Source organism: Zonotrichia leucophrys, chromosome 28, assembly GCF_028769735.1.
Source record: "Zonotrichia leucophrys gambelii isolate GWCS_2022_RI chromosome 28, RI_Zleu_2.0, whole genome shotgun sequence".
Lineage (NCBI taxonomy): Eukaryota > Metazoa > Chordata > Aves > Passeriformes > Passerellidae > Zonotrichia > Zonotrichia leucophrys.
Window position 1 is genome coordinate 849,942 of NC_088197.1, and position 18,747 is coordinate 868,688.

Sequence of the window (18,747 nt, forward strand, 5' to 3'; positions counted from 1 at the left end):
CTTGCAGATGGGGGAGCCCAACTGCCGTGGTCCTGCACGTGTGTGCCCCCTCCCCATCCCGCCGGACATCCCAGGGCCAGCCCCGGACACGGTCCCCGGCCTCTCCTTCCTGGCAGTTATTTCCTGCTGCTCCCTGTGCAGGGGGGCTTTGGGGCTCGGCGCAGGAAGTGAGTGAAGGCCTGGCCCGGGAGGAGGAAACAGGGAAAAAAACCCAAACCCCAAAGCTGGTGGTTGGTGCCCTCCCTGCTCAGCTGCCAGGCAGAGCCTCCCTCCCCACAGCCCATCCCTTTCTGTCCTGGGCACACACAGAGGTGGGGGAGCTCCCGCAAAGCCGTCCCACTGTATCTCCAGCTGGAACAGGGTCCATGTCCTCTTCCAGGCACGGCCTTTCCCTGCACGTCTGACTGCAGGCCCTGGATGGGGCCACAGGAGCCTGAGCCCCGAGAGCTGCTGCAGCCTCCAGCCACGTACCGGGGCCAGATTGGGGTCTGGATCTGACGGCTTTTCCCTGACCTGGCTGCTCCCAGTGCTCCTCCCAGCCCTCATCTCCCCCGCGTTTCGGGACAAACAGGGCCCGCAGCGGCTCGGCCGGGTGGTGCCCGGGCAGGGCGGTGGTGGAACTGCCCCGTGTCCCATCATCCGTGATGGGCTCGGCCCTCCCGGGCACACCCGGCCCCACCTGGGGCAGCCGCGGCTGCCGAGCCCCGCGTTCCGCTGCCGGCGGGGCCGCTCCTGTCCCGGCACTCGGGGCCAGCCCGATCCAGCTCCGCGGGCCGGCCCTGCCTTCCGCCGGGGCTCTCGCTGCCCCAATCTCTGCTCCAGCCCAGGGGTGGCGGGACGATGGCTCTGCAGCCCCTCAGTGCCCAGCCGGGGTCAGGAAAACCTGCCCGGGCATCCAGCCGAGAGCGGAGCCGCTGTGCCCCTGCTCGCTCGGGATGAACCCGCGGACCCTGCGGAGCCAGCTCCGAGGCCGGGGCCGAGCTATGCCCGCCTCGGCGGAGCACGGGCACCAGCGATGGAAGCTGCCGCTCCTGGGACCGTGGGAGGGAGGGAACGCTGCCTGGGACGTGCCACCCCAGCTGGTCTCGGGTTTGGACAGCGCAGCGACATCCCGAGCTCGGAGCTGCCGGGCTGGGAAAAGCCCCGGGAGACGAATCCCGCAGGGCAGGGACGGCCGGGGCTGCGGGAGCGCCCAGGGACCCCCAGCCCGCGGCCGCCCCAGCGCCCGGAGCCGCCTCTCCCCCTTTTGGCTCCCGGGGTCGCTGCGGGGCTCGGCGGGGACGCCCCCCCCCCCCCGCGTCGGTCCCTCGGGGGGCGGCACGGCCGCAGCGCCCACCCCCGCCTGCACAGGCACTCGCCCGAGTAAACGAGTGAGTAACGGGGCGGGAGCGCAGCCCGAGCGGACCCAGCCGCGGGAGCCTCCGCCAGGGGGGCTGCACCGGGGGGGGCTGCCCGGACCGGGGGCCACCCCCGCCTGAAGGCCCGTCCCGAGCAGGGAGGGAGCGGAGAGGGACGGGGCCGGTTCCGGGGGGCGCGGCGAGCCCGGCCCTTCCCCCGCCCCGCGGCGGAGCTGAGCCGGGCCGGGCTGAGCCGACAGCCGAGCGGCCGGGCTGAGCGACGGCCGCCGGCCGCTGAGCCGAGCCGAGCCGAGCCGGGCCGAGCCGAGCCGAACCGAGCAGCCGAGCCGGCCGGCGGGCCGCTGACCGCCCAGCCGAGCCGGCGAGCCGAGCCGAGCGAGCCGAGCCGAGCCGAGCGGGCCGGTGAGCCGGCCGAGCGAGCCGAGCGGAGGTCCCGCCGCACGAGTAGGCTCGGGTCTGCGCGGGGAGGGATGCGTTGGAGGAGGGCGAGAGATTCGGGACCAAGGGACAAAGAGCCCGGGAGGCTGGGATGGACGGACAGAGACGGGGATGGGCGGACAGACCGCCGGGACGGCTCTGGGGGCTCCGGGGCTCTGTAGGACGGTCGGGACTCCAGCGGCTCCCGAGGCTCCCGGGGCGCTCGGCTCCGCACACAGCCCCGAGGATCGGGGGCGTTTCGAGTGAGGGGAAGCCGAGACCCCATCGTGGGGGAAGGACACGTGGTGACCCCGGTCCCCCCACTGTCTGTCTGTCTGTCCCCGGGACCGAGGGTCCGCGTCAGGAATCTTCGGCGTCCCTCGGAACCAGGGTTTGCTTTCGGGGCTCCCCCGCCCGCCCCGTGTGCCGCTGGCTCCCTCTGGGAAGAGCCGGAGAAGGACGAGGAAAGGCTCAGGAAAGGGCCGGGAAGGGAAGGGTCCATTCCGGGCTGTCGGAGCGGGCGGCCCAGCAGCCTTGGAGCCCTGGAGATGCCGCGGGGCTGCGGGCGGGGGGCCCGGGTGCCCCAGGGCTCTGCACTCCAGGACACCCGGGCTGATCCTGCAGCCACCGCCTGCCCGGCTCCGGGGCCCTGGAGACTGGGGATGGTGCCAGCTGCTTCCCAGTCAGACGAGAGGCTGGGGACCTCTGCCCTGGGCCGCAGCAGGGACAGGGAAAACCCTGGCAAGGACAGTTACCATGCCTGGCCGGAACCATCCCGTGTGTCACTGCTTCCCAGAAATGTCCTCTGTCCTGGGAGTCTTTGGGATGTCTCTGCTCTCGGCCAGGCCAACTTCTTCAGGAACAGGTCCTTGTGATTGTTGTGGCCCCAGGCAGGAACACTGATGCTCTGCCAAGTCCTCATCCCCACAGCCTTTCCTGTCCTGGCTGATGACCTCGACATGATTTGGTACCCCCGAGCCCCAGGCTGGAGGGAGGTGGCAGTGGGACCACACCCACCCCTGGCAGGTGACACAGTGTCCCGTGGGACCACCTGCACCAGGGGGAGGAGGCAGAAGGGATCGTGCAGGAAGGTCACTGTCCTGGAGAGCTCCAGCGAGTGGGATGTGGGATAAATACAAACGCAGGGATAAATGCAGACACCCTGCAGCATCCTCTGCACGGCTGCCCTGTGGCTCAGCACCACATCCAGGGCCAGAGCCAGGCCGAGGGTACCATGGGGTGTGGGGGAGTCACTGCTGTCTGGTCTGGGGGTCCCTTTGCTGGTGTGTGGTGTCTCTCCCTGCCCCCATCCTGGCCTGATCTTGCAAGCCCTGTCCAGGCCCATGCCTGGGGGAGCCTGGGGAAGCAGCAGGCTGGGGCAGGGGCTGATAAGGAGCAGCCTCCCACAGTCCCCATCTGCCTTTCCCTCCCTCCCCTCGGATGTGGCCAGGGCAGGAAGCAGAGCCCAGCAGAGGCAGGGCAGCCCTGGTGCATCTGCAGCAGGACCCAAACCTGCCAGGAGCCCCCACACTGCTGCCAGTGCCTCACAGCCTCCAGCAGGACATTTTAGAGCTGGCTCCTCTCCTCTGGGACTTTACCCCAGCACCCCTTGCCAAACCCTTGCTTCCCTGGCATGTCCATTTTTCTGGGTGCAGAACCCCAAACCCAAGCACAGGGGGTCACTGGGGGCAGTCCCTGGGCTCAGGATTTCCCTTCTGCAGTGGCTGCCCGTGATGGGGGAAATGGCAAGTGGGGACCCCCAGCCCCACAGGAGCCCCTTCCCCCAGGCAGCCCTGGTGTGCTCTGGCACAGAAGGGGTTCCCTCGCTCCAGCGCTGCAGCTGCTGGGTGGCCCCTTGTAAATATTTGTTTCCCTCTGAGTGCTGTGCCCAGCTGAGGCAGCTCTGCTCAGGGGGGTCCCAGGGCTCAGCCCCTGAGCCCAGCTCAGAGTCCCCCAGCCCCGGGGTCCCTGTCAGGCCACAGTGGGGCCTGGCTGTGCTTTTGTCAGGGCAGGAGGTGCAGGGAGCACGGGGGGGTGTGGGTAATGGTGGGATTTGGAGCTTCTGCGGCTGCTGCCTCCGTGCCTGGCCAAGGTGCCACTGCAGGGTGACCCCCCTGGCACTGGACACTGTGGGGAGGGGTCATTCCCTGCCCCAGTGAGCAGCCAGGAGCACCCTGGGGCTGTGAGCACCCAGGTTAGAGGGACACCAGGGGGGCAGAGGGACCCCCGTGAGCAGAGGGAGCACTCTGGACAAGGGGAACATGTTGGGGACAGCACCCAGAGCAGTGTGGGCAGGGGGGTGGCAAGGGACAGCTGGAGGGGGACTGGCACACCAGGCACTCGTGTGGCACCGCTGTGGAGCAGGGGTGACTTTGTCACCTCCCAGAGGACGTGGGAAAGGCTGGTGACTCCTCGGGCTCTCAGAATGTCACGCTGAGGCCTCAGGACTGTCTGCAGGGCCGACGCCTCTGGGGCTGGGGCGGTCCCTCGGGGAGCAGTGAGAACAAACAGCAGCGAGTTTTCACTCTGGGCTCATGGAAACAGCCGGGCTCACCCTCACAGTGATTCACCAGTGCTCTGCCAGACCCCAGACAGACAGGACAGGAGAGGGACGGGGCCGAGCCACCACCGCCATCCCCGGCCCTTTCCCTGTCCCGGGGCTGCAGGTCCCGGGGCACGGCCGGTGCCGGGGCAGGGCAGGGTGCTGGCACTCTGTGTGTCCTTAGCCCCGTGTGTCACCAGACTGAGGCCCCAGAGGATGTTGCAATGCCTGGCCCATCCCAGCCGGGCTGTGGGATCAGCGCCTGCCTCGGGTGTGCGCAGCGGCCGCACCAGGGGCCAGAGAGGGGCTGGCAGTGAGGGGTGTCTGGGGCAGGGACAGGGCATGGGGACCATCAGGACAACACTCACAGAGCCAGACCAGTGATGGACCAACGTCCAGGGCTGGCAGTGATCAGAGTTGGTGTGACATTGGTGTGAGGTTTGATTTCTGTGAGGGACAGAAGACAGGTGGCAGTGTCACCGTGCACTGGGGAGGAGCTCTGCAGTGGGGGCTTTGCAGGGGTGGCGTGTTGGGGTAGGGCTGGGCATCCCACTGGGCATCCCACTGGGCTGAGGACCCTGTCAGCCCTGTCAGCCAGGAGGGTGGGCTGGGGCAAGTGGGGTGGCAAGAACATCCAGCCTGGAGAAAGGGGTCCCAGGAGGAGAGGAGGGGTGTGCTCCCTGTGGGGGTCTGTGCCCCAGGTTGTCCAGTCCCCACTGTTGCCACGTCTCTGTCCTGTCCCACATCATCCCATTTGCAGCCCGGACTGATTTGCAATGGAGGGCCATGTAGGACCAGGAGCTGGATTTGATGAACCTTGTGGGTGCCTTCCAATTCAGGATATCCCATGATTCTGAGATTTCCAGATGCTTCCCAGCCCAAGCAAGGCAAAGTGGCACTGACCAGGCTGTTCACCACCACAGCCATCCCTGTCACACCCTGTCCTGGTGACAAACCCACAGCTCCCACTGTGAGGGGTGCCAGGAAGCCAGAGCCAGTCTATCACCCACACTGGCTGTGGTTTGGACACAGTGCCAGGGTTGCAGCACAGCCTCAAACCTGTACCTCAGGTTTCCTCAGCACACTGGAGGAATGGGGCATCCCCACAAAGAGCCAGGGGTTTATGCTCAGGGACAGGCAGTGTCAGAATCATGCCCTGGTGCAGCCACTCTGTGCCTGCATCCTTCAGAGTGTGTCCCCAACCGTGACGGAGGGTGATGGCCCAGGGATCTCTGGCTGAGTCCCCTTGGGGCAGGAGGGAGCCAGGCTGTCAATGCTGAGTTTCCCCAGCACCCTCTGTGCCGGGATTCAGACTCATGGCTGCAGCCCCACATGGCTCCTGGCCCAGGACAGTTAATCCCAGCAGCTGGAGGGCTGCAGCCCTTGGCACCCTCTGCAGCTGCGCCTGGGGGCGGCACGAGCCGGGTCCCACCCTGGTGTCCCCTCCATGGGCTGGGGTCCCACCCTGGTGTCCCCTCCATGGGCTGAGGTCCCACCCTGGTGTTCCTCTCCACAGCCCCTGGAGGACCCCATATCTGCAGGCTGAGGATGGATGATGGGTGGGCCTGGCCATAGGGAGCAGCCCTAAATTGCCTCTGTTCCCCCGCAGGGATTGGTGCCGGCAGCGGCGGGAGCTGCAGCCATGGAGCAGAGCCAGGCCGGGGCCTGAGGCTGCTGGAAGGAGCAGGAGGGGGTGCAGGACATGGAGCCCCCCAACGGCAGCACGGCCGGGCAGGCAGCCTCGTGCTTCGGGGTGTTCAATGCCAGTGACGGCCGTGCCAGTGCACAGAACAGCATCGCCTCGCCCTGGTTCTCCACGGCCTTCGGCCTCATCGGCCTCTGCTCCAACCTCTTTGCCCTCTGTGTCCTGGTCAGCTCCTCCCGCAAGCTCTCCAGCCAGGCCCGCTCCTCCTTCCTCATCTTCCTCTGCGGGCTGGTGGTCACAGACTTCATGGGGCTGCTGGTGACAGCCTCAGTCATCATCCCCTACCACTTCACCAAGTTCTCCTGGGCCAAGGTCGACCCTGGCTGCCACCTCTGCAACTTCCTCGGCTTCTCCATGGTCTTCTTCGGGCAGTGCCCGCTGCTGCTGGGGGCCACCATGGCCGGGGAGCGCTTCTTGGGCATCAACCGCCCCTTCTCCCGCTCCACCAGCCTCTCCAAGCGCCGCGCCTGGGCCATCGTGGGGCTGGTGTGGGGCTTCTCCTGCTTGCTGGGACTGCTGCCGCTCTTCGGGCTGGGGCGCTACACGCTGCAGTTCCCCGGCTCCTGGTGCTTCCTCACCCTCCTGCCCGACACTGGCGACGTCGTCTTCTGCCTGCTCTTTGCACTGCTGGGCATCCTCTCCGTGCTGCTCTCCTTCATCCTCAACACCATCAGTGTGGTCACGCTCTGCCGCGTCTACCATGACCGCGAGTCGGTGCAGCGGCGCCGGGACAGCGAGGTGGAGATGATGGTGCAGCTCGTGGGCATCATGATCATCGCCACCATCTGCTGGATGCCCCTCCTGGTGAGGCCTCGGTCCTGGTGTGCCCCATCACCACCCCTCTGTGTCCCTCCTGGCTCTTCATGTTCCCCTGTTCCTCCTTGTGGGGTCTCAGCCTTGGTGTGCTCCCCCAGTGTCACTCCTGGGGCTTGGTGTCCCCCACCCCTCACAGTGAGGTCCCAGCTTTCATTGTGTCCCTTCCATGTCCCTGCTAGAGAGGTCCCAGGTGTGCAGGTGTCCCCTTGGTAAGACTTCCCCTGCTGGTGTCCCCCTGCCACCTCTCTACACCCCGAGTTGGCCCCTGGTGACAAACAGAGCAGTGCCCCAAACCAGGCCAGGACTCCTCCCAGGGGCTCAGTGCCTTGACCTTCATCACTTCCCCACCCCGGAGCAGCTCACGGATCCTCCACTGACACTTTTGTCCCCTTTTCCCCCCAGATCTTCATTGTGCAGATGGTCCTGCAGCAGCTGCCTGGCCAGGCCCAGGTGCTGCCCACGGACACGCAGGAGATGCTGCTGATCTACATCCGCATGGTCACCTGGAACCAGATCCTGGACCCCTGGGTGTACATCCTGTTCCGCCGGGCCGTGCTGCAGCGCGTGTACCCCCGGCTGCCCCCCCGGGCCTCGCTGGCCTCCCTCAGCCCCTCCCTGCCCCGCAAGCTCACCGCCGCCTCCGTGCTGCAGTAGCACTGGGGAGGGGCACGGGGTGGGGGGGGACACGGCCATCCCCCCTCACCCACCGTGGATCCTCATCACCTGCATCCAGGGGCTTCCCCCCACGATAGCCAAGGGGCTGTCAGGGGGCTGCTTCCCCCTCCCCGTCCCCAATAAAGCACAGCTGGTGCAGCTCTTGGTGCCTGCTGGGGGTGATCACCTGAGGGGGCACAGGGAGGGTACCTGGAGGGAGCCCACCCTGCTGACAATCAGAGCAACAGCCCTTCTCCTGTCTCTCGTTTAATGACCCACAGCCTCTGCCCACCACGTTTGGGATAGTGCAAGGGGGATCCTCAGGAAGGTGGGTGGGTTGGGTGCCTTCTGTCCCCCAAGCCAAGGGACAGATGTAGGTGCTGCTCAGGAGGGTGTGGGGGACAGGATGGGGACCCCCACCAGCACCTCAGCCCCAGATGGAGTGGGGATGAGGTGAGGGCGTGGGGAAGGGACAAAATTGAGGGGCAGCACCTGCCCCCCAGCTACTCCTTATCCCCCTTGGGGTGGCAGACGGCTGCCCACACCTCGGCCACGAACTCCTGGGGGAAGGCGAACTCGCCCAGCACCGAGTCCAGCCCCTGGGCAAGCTGGGCCACGCTGGGGCTGCCCTTGGCTGCCTCCACCATCGTCGAGGCTGTTGGGGAGAAGAGGGAGGTCAGGGCCAGTGTGAGGGGCTGGGACAGGAGCAGGGGCTGAGTCAGGAGCTGGAGCTGGAGCAGGGGAAGAGGCAGGAGCTGGGACAGGAGGGGGAGCTGGGGCAGTGCAGGGGCTGGGGAGGGGGCGGGGGCTAAGGCAGGGTTGGGGTGGGAGTGAGGGTCAGGACGGGTCAGTGATAGGAGTAGGGGCAGAGTTAGCTCCTCGTCCAGGCCCCTCCTCACCCAGGTCGCTGTCGCGGATGCCCATGTAACTCTCGAGCAGATCATCCACCCGCCGGGCGGCTTCTTCCTCGGAGGGGCTGGGCTGGGGGCGAGGCGCCCGGGGTGAGTGCGGGGCAGCACAGGGGATGCTGATCCCCATCCCGGCACAGGGTGAGCAGCCACAGGCTCGGGGTGGGGGGCTCGGGGTGGGCCTTACCCCCTCCTCCAGCACGGCCGGGCCCTGTGTCCGCAGCCGCAGCGTTTCCTTCCCGCTGGCCACTCTGCCTTCGCCTGGGGATTTGCCTGTCCGTGTCCGCTGCCCGATCATGTCTGTGCCCCGGGGCGGGGGTGAGGGCACGGCCAGGACCGGGCACCCCCAGCCCCTCGCTGCTCACTGCCCGGCCACGGCCCAGCCCCCAGGGGCACTGCAGGGTGAGCCGTGTGTGGGACAGGGGGGTGTCAGGAACACCCAGGGGTGCAGCGGGGGGATGCTCGTGGTTTTGGGGTGCTCACGATGCTCAGGAGAACACAAAGCAAGGGGGTGCCCGTGGGGGCACGAGCAGGTGTGAGGACCCCCATGTGAGTGCCCCAGGGCTGTGGGGTACACACACACAGGGGGCAGTGAACCCTGGGAGGCACTCGGTCCCTGGGGAGGGGCTCCAGGGCCACAGGGGCCTGAGGACGATCCCAAGGTCCCCAGGGCAAGAGCAGGGGAACCTCCCCTACTCACCGAAGGCCTTTTTCGGCTGGACCAGGCGGAGGGTGAAGGGCTGGGCCCGCGGCAGCTCCCGCAGCATCCGGGCCACCTCGTAGTGCCGGCAGCCCACGATGGTGTGGTCGTTGATGGCCTCGATGCTGTCCCCCACACACACTGTCTGCAGCCGGTTGATGATGCTCCCCTCCTTGATCCTCTGGGGACCACGGTGGCACAGGGACACACGGCACAATGGGACAGCCAGACACAGCCCCCATCCCGACCCACACACAACCACCTCGGGGGTCCCACGGCCTTTGGCAGCCAGGTCAGGCAGGGAAGCCCTCCCAAACGTCCCCAGGCCAGGGGAGATCCCCAGGGCAGGAATGGTGTGGGGAGTCAGGGAGGAGCCTGGTCCCAGGGAGAGGACGTGCAGGGGATGTCACCTGCAGGGCCACAGTCCCCAGGGCTGCCCCGGGGGTTCACCTTGATGAAGGCGTAGCCGGCCCCGTTGTCTGTGATGGTGAGGCCAAGCGCGTCCTCTGTCTTGGTCACCTCCACCTCCTTGGTCTCGCCCCGGACATGGGCAAAGATGAAATCCTCCAGGCCAATCTGTCCCCCCAGCAGCTTCTGCATGTCCACTTTGTGCGTGTTGAGCGTGCAGAAGAGGATCTGCCCCAGGGAACCCCATCAGCAGGGACTGGGGATGCCCCAGTAGGGCAAGAGCTGACAGGGGAGGCACGGCCAGCTCAGGGGGACTCAGTCAGATCCGGGCACCACTAGAACAGAGAGGCCCAGGGACCCCCAGCCTGCCGGGGACCCTGCACTGCCCCATCCCTGCGCACCTTCCCCCAGCCCCAGCCAGCTGGAATCTGGCAGCCACTGCTCCCTGCCCACATACAGAGCGTAAACTGAAGCACAGAGCCCCAAGCCCTCCCCAGAGGAGCCAATACAACCCTGAGGCCATAATACCCCTGCAGAAAATTTCGGGGACTACATTTGCAAGCATCTGGGGACTTGGGGGAGCACAGGCCACAGACAGTGCCTCAGGGTGGGTGACCCCGCCCCAGGCCGCAGCCCCTCACCTCGGTGGGCGAGATGTCGAAGACCTCGGCGATTTTGGCGTAGAGCTCCTTGACGTTGGTGAAGCCCTCGATGCGGGCCGTGGGGCTGCCGTGGGCCAGCTGCGTGTGGAACACCAGCCTGGGCCGGGCGCGGGGGGCCCGGGGGGCCGCGGGCCCGGCCGGCTCGGGGGTCCCCGGCTCCTGCCCCACGCCGTTCTCCATGGGGCCGCCCTCGGGGGGCTGCCGGCCGTGCCTGCCCGCCCGCTGCATCCCTGCGGCGCTGCTGAATTATGGATGGGGCTGGCTCCCCGCCGGCCGTAAGGCGATCCCCGCACCCGGGAACCTGAGCCGCTGGCGCAGGTCACCCGCGGGGATCGGGTGAGCTCTGCCACGTAGGAAGAGCCCCGGCCCCGAGCCAGCACCATCGCATCCCCCCAGGCGGGGCTGGGGGCTGCAGCGATGGGCTCAGGGCTGCCCCCCACGGATCCACCCCAACCAAGCCCGGGATCAGCTCCAGAGCTCCCGCTGAGCACAAACACACAGGGACCAGAGCGGTTTTCTCCCACATTTATTTGCTCCCATCTCCATCCCCAGCCCAGCGGCAGCAGGAGATGGCCAATGGCAGATGCACAGCGCGGGCCCGGCAAGCGAGGGAGGGGTGGGAACACCCCGGGCCCCGGCAGAGCCAGGGCCAGGGCCAGGCCCATGTAGTGCTAAGTAAGAAAATAAGACACTCTCTAATTACACAGTCTGAGATTAATGACAGGCAGTCCCGGGGACACCAAGCCTGACCCCGGCTGCCAGCACAGTGGTCCCACAAGAGCAGGGGGGCTCAGGCAAAAGGGGCAGGAGGCAAAAGCCAGTGCAGCACACCCAGGGTCCCTGCAAGCAGGAAGGGGTCGGTCACAGCTCCCCGGCTACAGGGTCCCCAGCCCAGGACAAGGTGGCCCCAGCTCCCCTCTTCCAGGGGTCCCCCACCACAGGAGGGGGTACCCAGCTCTCCTCTGCTCCCTGCCCCAGGAGGGGGTCACAGTTCCAGCTTCCCTCTGGCCTAAAGAGTTTTATTGCTTTCAGGATCTCACTGCCTGGTCCCAGATACGGAGGGGAAGGAGGGGAGCCAAGCAGGGTGACAGAGGCAGAGGCTGAAGGCACGCATCAAATAAAAGCTGAGGCAGGTGGTGGGAAGGAGCTGCCCTCAGGCCCTTGCAGGGATGGGACCAAGAGGTTCCCAGGCTGGCCAGGGGACAGGAGGCAGCACCAGGACCAAGGGGGTCCCAGTCACTCCCACTGCCCCCATTCCCCACAGCCCCAGCTCACCCTACAGGGGTGTGTTCACTCCAGGCCCAAACCCACCAGCGCCTCCCCTGCCCCAGTCAGGCTTCAGGGAGCCCCTGGTTGGCAGGGCAGGGCTGGGGGCCCAGGGGAGAGCCAGGGGTGCTCACACCAACGCTGACCCTCTCCCAGCACTGCCCCAGCTGTCCCTCAGCCCTGTCACCGCTTGTCCCCAAAGCCCAAGGTCCCTGGAGCCGGTGCAGCCGTGGGTTGGGCAGTCTGGGCTGGGGGTCCCGGCTGCAGGAAGGTGCGAGGGGCAGGGGGAGCAGCCAGAGCCCCTGCAGACACTGTCCCCTGAGTGAGCTCCAAGGGACAGGCCCAGGGTCCAGCCAGGTCCGGGGTCTGGAAGGACTGGTCCTCTCACAAGTGTTCACTGAGGAGGGAGAAAAGCACAGCTGAGACACAAAATCCCACAATGGCTTGGATTGGAAGGGGGCCTAAAGTTCATCCAGCTCCTCCCTCGGCCATGGCAGGGACACCTCCCACCATCCCAGGGTGCTCCAAGCCCTGCCCAGCCTGGCCTTGGGCACTGCCAGGGATCCAGGGGCAGCCCCAGCTGCTCTGGGAAATCCATTCCAGGGATGGATTCCACAATTCCTGATTCCCAATCTCCCACCCAGCCCTGCCCTGTGGCAGTGGGAGCCATTCCCTGTGTCCTGTCCCTGCAGGCCTTGTCCCCAGTCCCTCTGCAGCTCTCCTGGAGCCCCTTCAGGCCCCAAAAGGGGCTCTGAGGTGTCCCTGGAGCCTTCTCCTGTCCAGGTGAGCAGGCCCAGCTGTGCCAGGCTGGCTCAGAGCAGAGGGGCTCCAGCCCTGGCAGCATCTCCATGGGCTTCCCTGGACTTGCTCCAACAGATCAGCATCTTTGGACATGGGGACACCTCCTGAATTCAGGGACTGGGCTTCCCTCTCCCACAGCTCCCTGGAGCAGCTACACCATCTCTGCCCATCCCTGTCCACACCTTTCCTGCTCATCACCAGCAGCTGGAGCTCAGCCCTGCAGTGCCATGGGGACACCTGTGCCACCCACCTGGCAATCCTGGACAAGATCTCCTTGACACGCAGCACCAGCGGCTCGTGCTGCAGGGGGTTGCTCTCGATGGCACTGTGCAGTTTGGCCATGTAGAAGTCCAGGGTGCTCAGCGTGGGGGTCTCCCCAGTGCCTGTGAGGTGACAGCCCGGTGAGCAGGACCAGCAGGTCCCCACCCCACCATGCTCATGTGCTGGGGACTACAGAAGGGATCCCAGCACCAGAAGCCATCTCCTGCAGTGGCACAAGCCCAGGAACACAAGGATTTCGGCCAATCTGGGGCGCAGCTGTGAGCGTGACTCCAGAGAAGGAGGGATCCCAGCCTGCCCTGTCCCAGCTGGCTGCAACATCCCTGGGCTTCCCATGTGCTGCAGGATGCCCCCCCAGCAGCAGATGGGCACTAACCACCACCCCACTGCCCCACAGTGCTGCCCTGTATGGGATGGGGGGACCCCTCAGTGCCCAGGCAGGGGTCCCAGCAGTCAGGGCCCCACAGCTGCCCCCAGCTCACCGGGGATGGGGAGGGAGGCGAAGCTGGCAGTGAGGGCCTGTCGCACAGACTGGAGCTGCTGCTGCAGGGCCAGGGTCTGCCTCTCCTCCTGCACCAGCTCCTGCTCCAGCTTCTCCTTGGCGCAGTTCATGCTCTCAGTGTGCTTCTGCAGGATGGCGTTCTGCTCCTCAAACTCCGTGTTCATCTTGCGCAGGCGCCGCAGCTCGGCCTCCCGGGCTGTGGGACAGCACCGTGCCCGTGGGGACAGGCCCTGGAGAGCCCCTCAACCCCAACCCAAACTCAAACCCAAACCCACACACAGCTCTTCCCAGCAGCTGTGTCCCCACAGGCTTCCCAAGGACCCTCCACAGCCCCTACCCTTGTTTTGGTCCAAGAACTCCTCGGTGAAGATGGGCACATCGAAGGTGGAGAAGGTGTCGCTGCACTCACCAGCCTGAGGGACAAGAGGGAGGGCCTGGGCAGGGCTGGGCCCACCAGAGGGGACCCCAACACCGTGGGGCCGGGTGAGGGCTGGCCCTGTCTGGAGAGGGAGGATGGCTATGCTCTGCCTCCCACCCCTCCAGGAACCTGGGGCTCAGCCCCAGAACTCCCTGTGCCCACTCACAGCTGCAGCCAGCCCAGCCCAGCAGTGTGATGTGCCTCAGTTTCCCCACACAGAGCCTTACCTTGTGCGGGTGCCCGTTGAGTAGGGTGTTCACACCCACCGTGCCCACGTCCTCTGCAGGGGAGGAAGGAGGTCACCCAGGGCCCAGCCTCAGGTCTCCAGAAAGCTCTGGCAGCACCTGGCTGGATCCTGGATCCTGCAGCCATTGCTCCCACAGCCCACCTTTTTTGATCTTTTTCTCCTGGATCTTCTCCGTGCACATTTTGTAGGCCTCTGACTGCTGGTACTCCCGCAGCTCCTTCATGTACTGCTGCTTCTCCCGCTCTGCCTCGTCCAGGTACCGCTGTGGGGGATCACAGAGGGGCTCAGCCTGACCCCACCCACCCTCCCAGGAGCTGCTGACCCTCCCTGCCCAGCTCCCACCCCCCAGCACTGGGCCCAGCACCTTTCTTGGGGCAAGCTCAGGGGTTTGGGGAGCTGCCCAGCCCTGGGGGCCAGTACCTGCTTCTCAGAGAGCTGCAGTTTGCTCCACTCTGCTCCCAGCATCTTTGTGATCTCTGGGAAGGGCAGGTCGGGGTGCTGTGTGCGGATCTGCTCGCGCCGCTCGTTCAGGAAGCGCACATAGCCCGTCACGGGGGCTTTGGGGCCATTGGGAAGGATCTTCTTCCTCTTCTTGCCCTTGGGCCAGCCCCTCTTCTTCACCGGCTGGCACCCACGGGGAAGGGACAGCCCATCAGGGACCAGAGCCATCGCACCAGGGGGACACAGGGGAGCCCCCAGGCCCACCTGGGCCATGCAGCCCTCAAGGCAAAGTCTGAGCCCTTCCCTGGCCCATGGCCACACCCACAGCCTCTCCTGGGCTGGTGCAGGGTGAGCAGAGGGGCAGGGACAGCCCCAGGCTGGGCACCTGGGCCCAGGCATGGAGTGAGAAGGGACACGGGCTCTGGCACTCACCTCCTCCTCTGGCTTCTCACCACCCACCCGGGCCGACTCCCCCTTCTCCTGTTTGATGGCCACCAGGAAGTTCCCATGCTGAGCCTTGCCCGTGGCGTGTCTGCAGCCAGAGAGCACCGTCAGAGAGGGCTGGGACACCATGGGGACCAACAGTGACACACCCCCAGCAGCATGAGCTCACACTCACCAGATTCCCCAAAGCCCCTGAGTCAAACAGCCCAAACCCAGCATGGCCATGGAGCCCTTGTTCCCATGAGGGGAGGCTACAGCAGAGCCATGGCACTGAAGCAGAGCCCAGCACCTGAGCAGGGCACCCCTGCACCCTAAAGCTGCCCTGAGGTCTGGGGGCAGCCCTGGGGCTCCTCAGGGCCATTTGGATGGGGGTTGGCTCTTGGGGTCAGGAAACACTGACAGTCACATCCCTGCCTGTCACCTGGGCTTGGGACACGCCTTGGTGGGGGTCCCAAGGGACTCTGCAAAGGAGCAGAAGCCACAGGGGTTTGGATCCTGGCACCAGGGGCACCACCTGGAAGCATCACCCACACCCCAGGAACCCTGGGGGCAGAGGGTGAGGGCAGGGCACTGGCTGGAGCTGCTGCAGCCACAACCACCCCAGCAGGTTTGTGCTGCCTGTGACACCTCCCCAGCACCTCGAGTGGCTGCACTGCAGGGCCCAGCCCCTGTCCCAGGTCACTGCCACAGCTTCATGGATCAGCAGCTGCTTCAGGCAGAGCCTCCCTGCCCCACCGAGCACCCCGGGTGGGCAGAGCCTCCCTGTCCCACCACAGCATCACCCTGGGGCTCCCCAAGCCCCCTGGCAACTCCTCCCGCTGGCTCCATCTCCCAGCCCTGTCCCATTCACACCCCAGGGTCCTCAAGGCAGCTCCTGCTCTGCTGGAAATGTCCTCACCACATCAGGGAGCCACAAAGGGCTCCTGAGTATCACCAAGTGATGCTTGGGTTCCAACCAGGTGCCCAGATCTGGGAACCAGCCCAGGGCCAAACACAAACTCTGGCACAGACATGTGCCAAAAGCCACAGTGATCCCAACATGCTCAGGATGCACCTTGGAATTTCCCTTGTGTTTGCCACACCATGTACCTGGAGCAAACCCCAATTTCTGCAGAGAGCCCAAGCTACTGGTATCCATTTATCACCCAGACAAGCCATCCTTGCAGTTAATTTAGGCAACCCCTTCCATGAGCCTGACACTGCAGTGGCCCTTGTAGAAAAAGTGGGACAAGTCCCTCCACCAGGATCAGAGGCAACCAGTGCCCTACACCCCCACATTCACAAAAAACCCTACAGAAAGGTGTGAGACCACCTCTTCTTCCAGCTCCTGGGGAAAAAGAACCCTCTGAGGCTGTGCAGGGTCATGGCCAGCCTTTGGCTTTATCAGCTGCAAGAGCAATGTTCCCAGTGATGTGCACAGAAAAGCATCATCATGTTTCCCAGGAACACACTGACACCCTCGAGCCCAGACAGATCTCCCTCCCCCTTGTGATCCGGATTCCTCGAATGCCTAAGGATGCTTTAAAAAGTAAAGTTATCTCAGGCAAGATTCCTCCTCAGCCAGTTTGTTCTGGCATTCACCTCCCTCCACCTCTGAGGAGCTTCCCCATCCGCCACCCCCGTGACAGGAGGGCCAAGGACAACTCAGGACAGCACAACTCTCAGAGGAATTCAGCCCTTGCTGATTCTGATCTCCCAATATGCTTAGAATCACAGAATCCTGGAATATCCTGAGCTGGGAGGGACCCTCTGGGATGATCAGTGCAGCCCTGTCCCTGCCCAGCCACCCCAACACCCCCACCCTGAGCACCCCCGGGAGCTCCTGCAGCTCTGGCAGCCTTGGCACCATTCCCTGGGCAGCCTGGGCAGTGCCCAGCAGCCTCGGGGGGCAGAACCTTGCCCTGAGCTCCATGCCAAGGCCTGGCACAGCTGCAGCCCTTGCTGGGCTCCTGTCCCTGTGCCAGAGCAGAGCTCAGCCCCTGCCCCTGTGCCTGCCCTGGGGAGGAGCTGCAGCCCCCGAGGAGCCTCCCCTCAGTCTCCTGGGCTGCAGCTGAACCAGCCAAGTGCCCTCAGCTGCTCCTCAGCCCTTCCCCAGCTCCGTGTCCCTCCTCTGGGCACTCTCCAACAGCTTTGGGTCCTTCTGATCCCGTGGTGCCCAAAGTGCCCCCAGCACTGGAGCTGAGGCTGCCCCAGAGCAGAGCAGAGTGGGACAATCCCTCCCCAGCACACACAGACCACCCCCAAGGCTTGGAAGGGAGTGAGTTTCTGCTGCTCTTTCAGCAGGGGCTCTGACACACAGCAGGGTGGCCAGAGGAGGTTCTGGCAGCTGGTGGCACTTACAGCAGGGCGGCAGGCGGCTGCTTGGTGCTGTGGGCCATGGGCAGGGGTCTTGGTCAGCACCCTGTGGGCAGAGCACAGTTGGCACTGTCATCGGGTGGTGGTGACCCCGCTGAAACGCCCCTCGGAGGTGCCTCCCTCATGTGAAATCACAGAACCTCTACCCAAATGGCATCTCCTCCCCAACCAGCCCCTTACTGGCCTATCCACCCACCCCAGCCCCAGGATCCGGCACAAGCTCCAGCCACTCCACTGACCCACCCCTCCCTGGGGGTGCCATCACAGCTCCCAGGGGCTCAAGCCCCTTGCTCCCCTCCCACCGCGATCCCCAGCGCCCCCTGAGCCCTACCCTGCAGAAACCCCCCCTTCCCGAGAGCCACTGCAGCCCCAATTGCTTCATCCCGGGTAACTCCCTGTGCGCCCCGGCACCCCAGTGCCCCCAGCACCCCTCACCGGCCCTCCTGGGGTCCCATAGCAGCGCCCCAGTGGGCTCGCCCTCAAAACCCGCCCTCTACCCGCGCCTCCTTCCACAGGATCCCCTCACAGGAGCCCCCCTCCCGCAGGAGCTCCTCTCCCGCAGGATCGCCCCAGGAATGCCCCTCCCAGAGGATTCCCCCGGATCCCGTCACAGGCTCCCCCCCCGCAGGAGCCCTCCTTCACACAGGATCTCCCCCACAGGATCCCTCTTCCCACAGGATCTTCCCAGAGGATCCCCGCCCACAGGATCCCCCCAGGAACGCCCCTCCCAGAATATCCCCCCCCCAGAAACGCCCCTCACAGGCTCCCCACCCACAGGATCCCCTCAGGATCCCCCCTCCCCCAGGATCCCCCCAGAGAAGCGCCCCTCCCAGAGGCGCCTCCCAGAGAATCCCCCACAGGATCCCCTCAGAGCTCCCCTCCCTAAGAACCCCCACAGGATCGATCCCCCCACAGGAGCCGCCCCCCCCCCAGAGGATCCCCCCCTCACAGGATCCCCGTCCGGACCCGCCGCCGCCGCCGCTCACTTGACCACGCCCCTCTATTATTATGCAAACGAGGCTCCCGCCGCAGCTCCCCCGATTGGCCGCTCGGCGCCGACTCGCTGAGCGCAGCCAGACGCGGGTTGGTTGGATGTGATGACGTCAGAGGGAAGCGGCGGAAGGGGGATCGGGGCTGGCCGGCGCGGCGCGCGCGCGCTGCTGGCGGCCCGACCAATCAGCAGCCAGCGTGGGGACGAGGAAGTGTTGTGGAGAGGGCAGCGTCTTAAAGGGGCAACGACAAAGAGGAGGGGGCGCATCTCCGGTGGCCCGATGTGGGCAGCGCCTTCAAAGGGCAACGTCATGGCGGCGTCCCTCGGCCGCCGCCCTATCCCAGTGTGCCCAGTGTGTTCCCACCGCTCCCAGTGACCGCAGTGCCCACCCTGCTCCATCGCTCCCAGCGGCCCCTGTACCCACCCAGCAAGGGGTATCCATGACACCCGTACTTATCCTAGAGTCCTAGTGCCCCCAGCACTCACCCAACCCTGCTTCCTGTCCCTCCAGTACTGCCCATACTGATCCCAGTGACTCCATTAAATACACAAGGGGGGGTCCCCCACGACCCCCAGGCTGCTCCCAGTGCCTCCAGTATTCACACAGTTGGGGATCCCCATGATGCCTGTGGTCATCACAGAGTCCCAGTGACCCTAATACTCCTCTCTAGAGGGTCTCAGTGCCCTTCAGCACTGGTCATACTGATCCCAGTCACAACAATACCTACTCAGCAGGAGCTCCCAGTTGCCCAAGTAAGCCCACACTACTCCCAGTGACACCAGTATTCACCCAAGACGGGGTGTCCCATGACTCCAGTAGCCACTCCAGAGTT

General features: G+C 65.6%; 3 protein-coding genes across 4 annotated transcripts; 1 reads left to right on the top strand and 2 right to left on the bottom strand.

The window, feature by feature from the left end:
• The first annotated feature begins 1,351 nt into the window (after positions 1 to 1,351).
• Positions 1,352 to 7,651, top strand: TBXA2R (thromboxane A2 receptor). Its single transcript, XM_064734271.1, has 3 exons — positions 1,352 to 1,370; positions 5,927 to 6,826; positions 7,241 to 7,651. The coding sequence occupies exons 2-3, from the start codon at positions 6,020 to 6,022 to the stop codon at positions 7,490 to 7,492; spliced, it is 1,059 nt and encodes a 352-aa protein (XP_064590341.1). The 5' UTR covers positions 1,352 to 1,370; positions 5,927 to 6,019; the 3' UTR covers positions 7,493 to 7,651.
• Positions 7,652 to 7,995: 344 nt separating this feature from the next.
• Positions 7,996 to 10,398, bottom strand: GIPC3 (GIPC PDZ domain containing family member 3). The gene is made up of 6 exons (XM_064734315.1): positions 10,150 to 10,398; positions 9,551 to 9,736; positions 9,101 to 9,281; positions 8,588 to 8,700; positions 8,392 to 8,473; positions 7,996 to 8,147 (listed from the first exon to the last, which is right to left on the bottom strand). Exons 1-6 carry the CDS (start codon positions 10,396 to 10,398, stop codon positions 7,996 to 7,998), a joined length of 963 nt encoding a protein of 320 aa, XP_064590385.1.
• A 281-nt stretch (positions 10,399 to 10,679) lies between these two features.
• Positions 10,680 to 18,098, bottom strand: HMG20B (high mobility group 20B). Of its 2 annotated transcripts, none has more exons than XM_064734074.1 (10): positions 17,873 to 18,098; positions 16,909 to 16,969; positions 14,557 to 14,656; positions 14,104 to 14,307; positions 13,825 to 13,945; positions 13,664 to 13,716; positions 13,356 to 13,431; positions 12,999 to 13,214; positions 12,488 to 12,620; positions 10,680 to 11,833 (listed from the first exon to the last, which is right to left on the bottom strand). In XM_064734074.1, exons 2-10 carry the CDS (start codon positions 16,944 to 16,946, stop codon positions 11,821 to 11,823), a joined length of 954 nt encoding a protein of 317 aa, XP_064590144.1. In that variant the 5' UTR covers positions 16,947 to 16,969; positions 17,873 to 18,098; the 3' UTR covers positions 10,680 to 11,820. The 2 variants fall into 2 exon arrangements, with proteins under 2 accessions (XP_064590144.1, XP_064590145.1); XM_064734075.1 differs by having other exon boundaries at positions 17,890 to 17,972.
• Positions 18,099 to 18,747: the final 649 nt, after the last annotated feature.